At 35.1% G+C, this 12,931-nt stretch overlaps 2 protein-coding genes across 4 annotated transcripts; both read right to left on the reverse strand.

Moving 5' to 3' along the window:
- Nucleotides 1–1,242: 1,242 nt before the first annotated feature.
- Pex3 (peroxin 3) lies at nt 1,243–2,799 on the reverse strand. Of its 2 annotated transcripts, XM_043423731.1 has the most exons (2): nt 2,658–2,799; nt 1,243–2,506 (listed from the first exon to the last, which is right to left on the reverse strand). In XM_043423731.1, the coding sequence occupies exon 2, from the start codon at nt 2,452–2,454 to the stop codon at nt 1,396–1,398; it is 1,059 nt and encodes a 352-aa protein (XP_043279666.1). In that variant the 5' UTR covers nt 2,455–2,506; nt 2,658–2,799; the 3' UTR covers nt 1,243–1,395. The 2 variants fall into 2 exon arrangements, with proteins under 2 accessions (XP_043279666.1, XP_043279665.1); XM_043423730.1 differs by having other exon boundaries at nt 1,243–2,676.
- Nucleotides 2,683–3,698, reverse strand: LOC122413412 (mitochondrial import inner membrane translocase subunit Tim8 A-like). Of its 2 annotated transcripts, XM_043423733.1 has the most exons (3): nt 3,514–3,698; nt 3,345–3,427; nt 2,683–2,870 (listed from the first exon to the last, which is right to left on the reverse strand). In XM_043423733.1, exons 1-3 carry the CDS (start codon nt 3,521–3,523, stop codon nt 2,688–2,690), a joined length of 276 nt encoding a protein of 91 aa, XP_043279668.1. In that variant the 5' UTR covers nt 3,524–3,698; the 3' UTR covers nt 2,683–2,687. The 2 variants fall into 2 exon arrangements, with proteins under 2 accessions (XP_043279668.1, XP_043279667.1); XM_043423732.1 differs by having other exon boundaries at nt 3,345–3,695.
- Nucleotides 3,699–12,931: the final 9,233 nt, after the last annotated feature.

Below are 12,931 nucleotides of genomic sequence, written 5' to 3' on the forward strand. Positions count from 1 at the left end.
CAAAGGGTGACTAATCTCTCGCCTCGCGAGAGATGATTCTCTTGAAATTTTCACTGCTCGATCAAAATTGAACGGAGAGGAAAATCTAGCATTCTTATCAAATATATCGATGTACGCACACCTCACGCAATAGATAAATAGGCAATGCTTACCTTACACTTTTTTGCGTCATATATAACAATATCATGGTAGTTTAGTGGGTAGCGTGCTTCCTTCGAAACATATAACTAGTTAGGTAAATCGGTTGAAATCCCCATGCAGGTTGGCATAATTGATCAAATCATTCATTTGTGAATTTAAAACTAGAGTGTCGACACCGTAGCTGCAGAGTTGACACTATTAGCGTTGAATGAATCACGGTGTCAACACACCGCAGCTGCAGAGTGTCGAGTGTCGACAGACACTCTAGTAGCGTTGAAGAGATCACGGTGTCGACACCGTAACTGTAGCGGAGCAGAACGATTTGGCGCGAGAAATTTTGGCGTCAGCCTTTTGAGCACGAGGACATTTTGGCGCGGGATGTTTCGACGCGAAAACATTCGAATTGATCGAACTTTTATTTTTTTTACGAAACAAATCCACCCAAAAATTCCGCACACACTTCGAAAGTGTTCTAAAGAATTTTTCGCAAATTTTTATTTCTTGCATTACATTGTTTTATTATGATTTAAAAATAATATTCACCAAATTCGGAGGAATTTAAAAATAAATTTGCTCAAAAATATCTGTGAGTTGGAACGTCTTTATTTGAAACTTTCTCATACCCAAACGACTGACACCGAAACGTCTCGCGTCTAAACGTGATGCGTTTGGTTTATAATATAATCACCGATTTTTGCGACTTTTTTTAGATCTTTAAAAAGCGGCGTTTTTTCGATTTTTATGTTTTTAAAAAGAGCTGTTCCTGAAAATCCGAAAATAACACCATAGTTTAGACTTAACATGATCATTTAAAAAAAAATCAATCAAATTGGCAGGGGCCAGAGAAAAAGTCCACCGGTTTAACATAGAATACCTCATAGATACATAACAAAAAAAAAAGCAAACTAATTTTTTTGTCAGTGCGTCAATAATGAAATTTTTTATTATATTAAACTGCTGTTTACAGTAACAGTGAAATCAAAACCTGTGTCCATAGTCCATACATATAGGCTATCTATATACCACGTAAACGATAAAATAATTAAATTATAAATGGTTCCATTTTCCCAACATACGAAATAAATAACACGTTCTAACCCATCAAGTTTCAAATCCTTTTCAGATCCAAAAAAAATATTTTATTTTATTCGGCTTACTCAATGCGAGTGTAAACTATACATTTTCAATCTCATTTACCTTGTATACAAAAATTGCCATGTCCATTAAGGAGGACGTGTCGTAAAAAAAACGGTTCTAAAAACTAAATGCCTCATAAATATTCGCACCTAAAGCTTTAAATTTATCGTTGGCTATATTGGCTTGAAGCCAATCCAAGGCTATATCGCCACTTTGTGGCAAGTCCCTGACTTGACCATTGATGATTGGTATTATTTTGGCCATTGGCATAGTAACTTTATTTAAACTCATGTATCCATTGGTCAAACCTTTATCAACAAATATTTTTTCTCTAGTGCTATTTAATGCCAGAGAATTTGAGGAGGTGCTCAAAATATTTCTAGTTGATGTGTCAATAAAATATTCAGAAATGTTATCAATCAAAAGTGCAAATCCGCTTTGCATTGTCGTTCTCATTAAATTTTGTACTTCTTCACTATCGAGAAGGTCCATTGTTTCTTGAATCATTTTGACAACCATGGTATTGGCCGAATTATATGAACCCTTTTTAATCACATAAGATGTGACATTTCTAATGGGATCCTGTTTTGTGTCAGCAGTAACACTTGATACAATTGACCAATAAATTTGTTCGACATCACGCAAAGTTAGCTTGTCCATGAGAGAAACAGATGACGTGACTTCGTTTACTTTTTGATGGATAAGTCGAGCCAGTTTATTAACACCTTCAGATATAAGGTAACTGCATATAGAGAGATATTCTTTTTTCTCTGTCTCGCTTACGTTATCATGAGTCTCAGGATTTTGCGAATTTTTGAACATGAGTCCACCGATCAGATTGAGTTCAATTCGTACGAGAACAACAAGCATAGTTGTTGCATATATTACAACAGCTGTACGCGTGATAGCTAGGCTTTTCAGTGTATTCCAACATGCAATCTTTTCATTGCAACCTTTTCGCAGCTGCTGCACAACACTCCCAGTGTCCAAAGTTTTTGTAATAGAATTTTTCAAACAAATCGATAGGTCCAATATGGTCTGATTACATGATCTTTCTGTCGCTTCAAAGTGTTGATTTCTTCGAGTTCTCTGCAACAACTCTCTAACCTCTCTCTCTTGCCATTCTCGTAACTTGCGCTGACTGTATCTTGTTAACACTACAAAACTCCCTGTCATTAACCCACCAATGATGAGTTTGTTCCTGTGACGAGTCAAAAAACCTTTCAAGCTGGAAAACATTATTGATAAAAATTGATTCCTTCTCGATGACCACACCTTTCTCTTTCTATCCACCCGAATTTGAAATTTCTATTATATTCCACTTCACTGTAGTTCACATTTCATTCATGCCCAATACAAAGTCAGAAAATCCATTTTACCCAATCTGTAATTATTTTTTATTCCTTTCCTTAGTCCCAGTTGTTTTTTGAGCTGGTGGTCACTCTTGATAGTCTGTTCGTTATAAAATTTGTTGTATCAATGAAACGTTCAACGCAATTTGTAACACACTCTTTAGTCTTGGATTCCAAGCGAGGGGTCAGTTTGTCCATACAAGTTTCCCAACAAATGTCAGTCAAATTGTATGCTAGATTCTGTAAATAAAGGAAACTCATCAATAGGTGTATTACTTAATCTTACCTAAGATTAAAAGACAATAATGAAGTTACATGTATATGAATGACAATTTCAGATTCATTAGTTACAGTGAGCGATGACAGTATTAGTACAAAGGGCATTTGGAACATATCCTGTATACGAATACTTTCGTCGCTCACTGTATATCATACCTTGAATTGTTGTTGTTACAGAAAAAGGATTTGAAAGATTATAACACTACAAATAATAAAGTGATTCAAGAGTAAAAAACTAAGAAACCGCTGAGCGCAGGACACACATACATGATGAACCAGAGTATTTTTTTCCAGTTTTAAATGATCCTATGGAATATGGACTCTAGTTTCAACAAACGACTTTAAGGAACATTCAGTTGACTTGACAAACCAAAATCTTCATTAAATGAAACAATAATCACATAGATTAAAAATATATTGAGCGGTAAAACTAACCTGGAAACGCTGATTTGTCGACACGACTTCGACAAAATCTTTCAGTTGTAAATCAATCACATCTTTGGAGCTTTTGTTATCAGCTAAATTCATACTTATATAATTATTATAATGACTGCTGTTTGAGCATTACTATTTATTTGTATTCTTTTAATCCTTATTTTATTACCGTTGATCATTGGTACAGCGGTTTGCTCTATCGGTTCTATCTCTTCGGAAAAAAGTTGGTATCAATAAAATCTCTTCGCTCTTCACTCCCTTGCGCGGGGTACTTAGACTTAGCCCCCTTATTTCGACTTTAAAAATTTTTTCCAACGCGAATCATTTGACGGTCGTTTGACGGTGTTTGTTTGATCAATTAAAACTTTTGTTTGATCATAATAATTCTAAAAAATGAAATTAAAAATTTGAAAAAAGTTAGTACCCATTTTTTAATATTTTTATAGTAGCAAGGTTTAATTAGGATCAATTGGTAGTGATTGTTAGATCAATTGAGACATTTAAAAAAAATATAATCACTCTAAAATAGGAAATAGAAAATTTCGTTGAAGTCCGATCGAGTTTTCTGATGCACAGCTCAGTTCTGTTTAGTTTAGCGGAATAAAACAACAATTCTTATTTTTTATTTTTACTAGATCTTGGGAATTATTCTCGCAATTTTTTGCTGTTATTATTATAACGTTCGAAAAATTATTTTATTAATAGTAAATTAAAAAAGATTGAGCGTATATTGGTATGGAAAGTAACTTGAAATTCATTTATTTTTTACAAAATCAATCAGAAATTATCTGGGAAATGCATGTGTAATATTGAATAATTTACGAAGTGATTTTTTCATCACAATAACGCGAAAATTGAATCAATGGATTTCTCTGGTGTACCCAGCTGACCCATCTTCCATATTGGATGTACGTAGGATGCGCGCACTAGTACGCGTGTTTCTTTAACTCGCCATTAAATACCTCCATAAACTTGGCCGAACGACCTGCGCTTTTCTAATTTTTTATTAATAATATCTTTAAGCGGTTGTTCAGTAGTCATCAGTACTGTAATTAAAAAGATTAGTAGTAATTAATTATTTCATAATCGAATAAACAAAATTTGGATGCAAGTTAGCCGAAATTTTTTTATTTTTTGTTTAAATCGATTAAATCAATGTCTAAATCAATAGAGAATCGTTGAGTGGTCACGAATAATTGAGTTGAATCGTTTAGTAGTCATTAGATTATTGAAAAACTCAAAAAATTTATTTCCCAATCACCGGCTACGTCTAGCCTATTGAAGTAGTTATTATTGTGGCGTTCCATGTAATTCACGCAACCACCGCTAGGAGGCTACAACTTTCTTGTATACGCTTCGACCACGGTCTTGTATACAGGTCTTGCAACAACGGTAGTGGGGGATGTCAGCTTAATGGTTGCGCTTTCCGTTTCAATTTACGGCCGCGAGAGGCATGACGATCGAGGAGTGTGCATATGTAACGCATGCGCCTAGCTCGTATTGTTTTATTCACACGTGAACTTGTGTTTATTATATACAAGTAGGACACAAGTTTTTTATAATGGAAATTTATAATTTGTCTTTTATGTTTAAAAATGTAGCTAATTATCATAAAACAAATGAGATAATAGACTAGCCGAGAACAAACCGGCAAGTCTAATATTTGACCTCAAGCGTGGCAAAATTACTTAAATATTAGAAGACTGTTTATGCTTTGAAAAGATATTGTGGTGAGGTTGGAATAAAGCTTGTTTATTATTTTGAAGGTCTTGAGTTCGATCCTCAGTACGTGTAATTTTTTTTTTGCAATGATGATTTATTTTTGAAAATTCGTGAGAACCTCATCACCCTTCAACAGTGCAAACTTTAATGCAAACGATATAATTGATATCTCGTAAGGAAAACGATAAAATTACGCACTACAAATGAATTACTATAATGGAAATGAAAATACACAAACTATTTCTTATATCCTGTACATATTTACACTCTTTATGAGCTTTCCACTATGCGTCTTTGTACTTCGTTGAGAATAATAAGATCATTTTTAATGTTTCGTTAGTCGCGAGATTTTTCTTTTTTTCGTGCAATCTTTCGGCTTGTTTACATTTATTTGTTGAGTATACTGCCTCATCCTTAAACGTATATAATATACGATTGCGTAAGATAAAATGTCAGAAGCGTGCTTTGTACAAGGGAATGAAAAGGTGTAAGAAGATAAAACTTCTTCCAATGTAGAGTCGAAAACGTCGCGGTGAGATACCGTATTATTAGCACAAATAAAATTATTAAATAACAACAAAACGGCTATGTACGCTGACAGTTGTTTGTGGACGCTTGTGGAGCACTGGCATGCGCAATGTACACTGCGCACCACACTCATCGATAGCAACGACATATAGCGGCGTTGACGCGAAAGAAAACTTATGACATTACCGTGACAATCGCTCACCATTGAAATTGGGCTTCGTTGCAAGACCTGTATACAAGACCGTGGCTTCGACAATATATAGTTGTCGACAATATATAATACAATTCAATATATAACACATATCCTATCCCAGTACCCGCATCCACAGCGTTTTTTTTTTAAGATAGTTTATTGCTCCGCTTAACATTAATACAATTACACTCCCGTCCAAAAGTTTGGGGTCACCCGTCGAAATTTCTACCCACACTAAAAGTTTGATAGCTCAATCAAAAATCAACCGAATCGAATTTAACAAACGTCATTTAAAAGAGGATAAATTAATCTTCAATTTGCCACTTGTTAGTATTTTTTACAATTTATTTTTTAGTTAGCACGCGCTTCAGAACAGCATCGTTTTTCGACATATTTTTGGCCTTCGTAAATACGCTGCCTATCAAATAGAAATTTTTTTCTCGACTTTCCTCCATAACAGCTTTAGAGGGGATAGAAAAAGCTTTATCAAGAGACTCGGTAGAGTCTCGGGACAAGTACATTGACAGCCCGGTCGTCTGCTGGCCTGAGGCTCTCACCGAGACTATCTTTTCTCTGAATAAAACGATTCGCGGTGGTGGGGGTAAAACTGGCATGTCATTTTCTAGAATTGCGGAGCTCAAGAGATGTTTTGTTAAGCGAAAATTAGTTTGGAGGCTAAATTTCAAAATCTCTTTCGAATGAGCCCGAAACCAACACGATCAGTAGCGTAATTGCTGAGAAAAAACTTTGCACAGGCTCAAGATTATGCAAAAGTTACTAACGCATTTAGAAATTTGACATGTCTGCATATAATACCATTAAAGGCCTCATGTCCCTCGGTCTAACTTCGCGGCGGTGTCGCGGACTGACGTCACATGCCGAGAGCTCGAAAGTCACCAGCCGAAGTTTCACCAGTCACGTCATGTTGACGTTTGGGGTTATGATGTTATGAAGTGCGTGCGGGATAACTAAAAATAATTTTCGTCAGCTAACGAAGTGCATATTACTATTTATTTCGTTAAATTTTGTGATATACTAAACTAGTATCAAAGCGGCCGCGTAAATGTAGTCTGTGATATGTGTGCGAAAAAGGATATAAAATATACGCGATGCATATGTCAACGAAAACTTTTCAAGATTTCATTATTTTGTTCGACTGGAAATAAGCGTTAACTAAAATAATCTTTCAATTAAACCAGATTACGAGAAATATTGTCCAGTGCGAATATATCGTCAGTGGCGTGGTTATATGTCAAGGTTATATATACGAATAAATAGAACTAAAATACACGCAACTGTTAGAATGATATTAATAACTTTAATTGAATAAATGTTTTCTAATTTATATCTTGTGTCATCATTATTTTTAAACATCCCCATATTTTGCTTGATATTCAGTTTGGCTCTGCCCTCTCCGATCCTTGTTTTCACCCCATCAGTTTGCAGAGGATCGATACATATTATTAATTCGTTCCCTAATATGTGTCCTATGATTTTCTACTATTTCTTCATGCTGATTGTGGTAACGTGATTCAAGAGGTTTCCAGCTATGATCATCAATCTTACATTTTGTACATCAGATTCTCAAAACAGTTTCTGGTCTTGATATAAGTGTAGTTATTCTTTTTCCACCTGGTCTGTCGAGTAACAAATTTTGAAACTTATTCCAAAAAGTCTTTGGATGCTTTGTTTGCTGATCGTATGAAAAGTCGAATCTTTGGAATGCAGTAGGCAAACACAAATTTTGACAACAATACTTATAAAATGACATGTACGTTGAGTATTCTTACTTTGCAAACTACAAATGTGGAATTATTAGTGAAAAGATTCATTACGCTAAGTCTACAGTTGCTCCGTTTTGGATGCGATCAAATATAATGCCTGCTAACATCCATGGGAACATACAGAATTTCTGCACACAATGTTCGCTATGTCATTTCAACGTAACATCATGACTTTTGCCAACTTTTCTCTATAATACTATAGATTTGGATGATTGAAATACAGCAAAAATCTGCCAATTATAAAATTGATATACTGTGCCACTCATTTTACTTTTTAAAACTAACTGTAACATATATATGAAGTAAAAAACTCATCACAGAAGTCTTCAGTTGCTCATTTATGGATAGATTTTAAATTGCTGTCTTCAAAATTTATTGCGCAGATACATTGAATCGCAGCAGATACCTGCGAACTCTGAAATTTCTGTGCATAAATATGTGTGTTAAGTATCACCCCCTATCTTTGATTATGAGAATGAGTAAAATATTAAAACTTCAAAAAGTAAAAAAGGCACGCCAAGTATTAAAAGGTCGTGACCGTCGTTTTAAATGATTTTCTATATTCGCATTGTCAATAAATAAATTTTAAAAAATGTTTAACTGTGAAAAAATATGAGATCTATTGTAACATATACAGTGAATGAATTACGTTTCCTGTAGGAATTCTGAATTTTGGAAATAAAAAAAAAATGAGATCATTTTCTAACGTAGCCAAGTACAGTGAATGAATTAAGGTTCTTGTGGAATTCATTCGTGTACACTTTTAGCCCTAATCCCTCACTTATTCATAAAAATTTTCCAGCAAACGTCACAGAGCAACAAAGGTTTCTCGAATGATTCTGCAATTATTAAGAGATTATCATCTGTTTTTATGCTAGCACGGGTTATAAACTTAAAACAGTTTACGCGTACAAGTGCATGCATTGTATCTATACGATGAACTGCACAAATTCATTTTCAACATTACACACAAGCTTGGCGTGCATGGTTTTCAATCGGAAGCTCGGGAAGAGACAATTGTTTAAATTTACTATGAAAACAATAATTAATTAGAATTGTATGAACGAGTGTGAAAAAAACCGATCCCCCAATAAAATAAGAGGGGCCCTGTTATATAATGATTTGGTAAACAATACAGATGGGTGAAATTTGTGGATAAAATTGAACAATTAAACGAACGGATAAAGAAATGAAATCAATCAATCCCTTTATATGCCTTTATCTTGTACGGATAGATACGGCCATTCTTTCATGCCCATACGCATTTTAATTTATCGACGCGTCACTTTCACTCGTTTGTCCGTACACTCTTTTTTTTACCAAATGGGCAGATGATTGGATGAATTACACAAGTATTGAAATGGATGAACAAAGAAGTAAGCTGTGTAAACATTGATTTGAGAAAAGAAAACGCGTTGAATACGAAACTTTTGGAGTAATGAATTTATCAGTCAAACTGGTCAAGAATAGATATTTTTCTTTGTGTACACAGCGCGAGATCTTACGTCGAACTACTCAATAAAATAGTTGGATGGAAAAGGGATGGCAAATTAAAAAACAATTACATGAGAGGATCATCAAGTTTTCTTCAAATATATGGACGGATGAGGCATTCCTTCGCCGAGCTTCCGATTGAAAACCATGCACGCCAAGCTTGTGTGTAATGTTGAAAATGAATTTGTGCAGTTCATCGTATAGATACAATGCATGCACTTGTACGCGTAAACTGTTTTAAGTTTATAACCCGTGCTAGCATAAAAACAGATGATAATCTCTTAATAATTGCAGAATCATTCGAGAAACCTTTGTTGCTCTGTGACGTTTGCTGGAAAATTTTTATGAATAAGTGAGGGATTAGGGCTAAAAGTGTACACGAATGAATTCCACAAGAACCTTAATTCATTCACTGTACTTGGCTACGTTAGAAAATGATCTCATTTTTTTTTTATTTCCAAAATTCAGAATTCCTACAGGAAACGTAATTCATTCACTGAATATGTTACAATAGATCTCATATTTTTTCACAGTTAAACATTTTTTAAAATTTATTTATTGACAATGCGAATATAGAAAATCATTTAAAACGACGGTCACGACCTTTTAATACTTGGCGTGCCTTTTTTACTTTTTGAAGTTTTAATATTTACTGATTTCACTTCTTTTTGCGAGACGTGACAACTATATAGGAATCGTCTTTCATTCACTATATTTGTCAACTTCAGAAAACGATCTCATTTTTTTTCTATTTTGAAGTTTTTTATTGATAATACAAATATAGAAAATTATTGGAAACTACGGTCGCGACCTTTTAATAATTGGCGTTCTTTTTTTACTTTGTCAATTATTTTTTTTTCTAATTTAGCTTATTTTTTAGAGGCGTGACAATATTTACTTAAGAAAAAAAATACATTCATCGTCTTCGACGAAAATTTTTAAAACGATTTGTTTCAAGTTGAGTGCTTTTCTCTATGTGCCAAAAGCAATCGACACAGCCAATTTTTCTATATAGACGGACGAAAACTGTGCGGTTATGTTCATGTGAGTTGAAACCTTTTACAAGCAATAATGGTGACGATTTTGATTATCCATTCAGCAAATCGAATTTTCCAATGAAAGATTGGGAAATTCCTATGCAATGGGATGATATTTTCATTTCCTATTCCTTTTTTTGAAAAGTTCCCCTTGTTTACTTGGAAAAATGATTTTTGAAACTATCTTCTTTTCATTCATGGATTCCATGTTGACATGGATACTGTCAATGGTTTGCAATGTCCAAGGAGATGTTTCCATGGTATTCAATGTCTAAGACCACAGCTTTATGGTTATTGGTGTCCAGTGATATTTTTTTAATGGTCTTCTGTAACGTCTGAACCTGCCTCGTCAATGCAAACTATTAAATCGCAGATCTAGATATCGATAACTATGAGGAAATATATCGTAAACCATTGCACCGTTTACCTAAATATCGGGAAATATAAAATTGGCGAATATATATTGAAAAATACGAAGGCATCCACCTAGACATCGTAAACCCTATAGTCGCCAAACTAGACATCGTAAACTATAGAGCCGACGACCTAGATATCGAAAAGCTTAGAAAAACTCACCACACTATCGGAAACTATGGAGCCATTGACTTTCATATCGGGAACCATTGACAAATTCACCTTAACATCGGAAACTATGGAGCTATCGACCGGGATAGTGAAAACTATGAAGTCGTCAACCTAGTCCACGAAAACAATGGGAAAACATACCTGGACATTGAAAACTACGGAGCCGTTGATCTAGACCTCGAAAAGCATGAAGAAACATACCAAGGCGACGAAAGCCATGGAGAAATATACCTAGCCATCGAAAACCATGGAGCTGTCGATGTAGACATCGAAAACAATGGAACCGTCGACCTAGACCATGAAAACCATGGAGAACCATAACCAAACATCGAAAACTATGGAATTGTTGACCTAGCATCAAAAGCCATGACGGAATATACCTGGACCACGAAAACCATGAAGGAACATACGTAGACATTTAAAACTATGAAGAAATATACCTGGACATCCAAAACCATGGAAGAATATACCTAGACATTGAAAAATATATAGACACATACCTAGACATCGAAAAGTATGGAGTCATCGACCTAGATCACGGAAATGATGAAGAAATATACCTAGAAAACAAAAACTATGGAAACTCAGACCTAGCCATCGAAAACTGTGGAACCATCAATTTAGACCACGAAAACCATGGAGAAACATACCCAGACGACGAAAAACATGGAGGAATATACCTGGACCACGAAAACCATGGAAGAATCTACGTAGACCACGAAAACCATAGAAAAACATATCCATACATCGAAAACCATGGAGGAATATACCTGGACCACGAAAACCACGTAGGAACATATCCAGACATCGAAAACCATGAAGGCATATACTTAGACATCAAAACCCATGGAAGAATTATCCTAGACCACGAAAACCATGAAGAAACATGCCTAGACATTGAAAACCATGGAGGAATTATCCTAGATCACGAAAACCATGGAGAAGCATACTTGGGCATCGAAAACTGTGGAGCCGTCGACCTCGACCCCGAAAACCATGATAAAACATGCCTAGACATTGAAAACCATGGAGGAATATACCTAGACATCAAAACCCATGGAGGAATTATCCTCGACCACGAAAACCCGAGAGAAACATACCTGAACATCGAAAACTGTGGAGCCGTCGACCTCGACTGCGAAAATCATGAAGAAACATACCCAGACCACGAAAACCATGGAGAAACAAATCCAGCCATCGAAAACCATGGAGGAATATACCTGAACCACGAAAACCATGATGAAACATGCCTAAACATTGAAAACCATGGAGGAATATACCTGGACGACGAAAAACATGGAGGAATATGCCTGGACCACGAAAACCATGTAGGAACATATCCAGACATCGAAAACCATGAAGGAATATACCTAGACATCAAAACCCATGGAGGAATTATCCTAGACCACGAAAACCATGAAGAAACATGCCTAGACATTGAAAACCATGGAGGAATTATCCGAGACCACGAAAACCATGGAGAAACATACCTGGACATCGAAACCTGTGGAGCCGTCAACCTCGATCGCGAAAACCATGGAGGAATATATCTGGACATAAAAAACTATGGGGTCGTCCACCTAGAAATCGAAATTCGCGATAGAATGTACCTAAACCTAGTCCTCCAAAACCCATGATCTATCGCCCTAGACATCCTCGAAAAATCCAGCGGCGTCGACCAGAATTTTATATTTTTTTATTTTTATTATTTATTATTTAATGTTATTCGTATTATTCAATTTTTTTGTTTTCTTATATTATTATCATTTTATATTATATATTGTATAATATAATATATATATTATATTATATATTAATTATAATAAAATATTTATTATAATAATATTTTATTATTAATTAATATTAATAAATAAAATATATATTATATAATTATATACATATTTTATGCGCAAACCAGGAGCTGGTATTGCCCCCGCTGTGCGCCCATTCTCTGTCTCTCTCGCTCGGCGACGCAGAAGGAGAGGGGGTAGCCGCGTTCAGCGCAGTGCGTGACGTAGAGTGTGACAAAAGTAAGAAATCGTGCAAAGGACGTAAGTCCAAATGTAAACAAGCGTAACTTACGCCCCTCTGTCTCTAAGAAAATGAAAATCCCGAAATGATGGATTTTAAATCACTAACGTTACATATCTCAGGATCTACTGGACGGATTTACTTGCAACAAAGACCAATGGAAAGAGAAAAATCGAAAAAAAATCGTCACAAATTTTCAAGTTCTTTTATGAA

Source organism: Venturia canescens, chromosome 7, assembly GCF_019457755.1.
Source record: "Venturia canescens isolate UGA chromosome 7, ASM1945775v1, whole genome shotgun sequence".
Classification (NCBI taxonomy): domain Eukaryota; kingdom Metazoa; phylum Arthropoda; class Insecta; order Hymenoptera; family Ichneumonidae; genus Venturia; species Venturia canescens.

Coding starts and splice junctions, on each gene's coding strand:
- Pex3 (XM_043423730.1), bottom strand. CDS start 2,517: ATGTTTTCCAGCTTGAAAGGTTTTTTGACTCGTCACAGGAACAAACTC.
- LOC122413412 (XM_043423733.1), bottom strand. Junction 2,871..3,344: donor CGACAAATCAGCGTTTCCAG/GTTAGTTTTACC, acceptor CTTTATTTACAG/AATCTAGCATACAATTTGAC.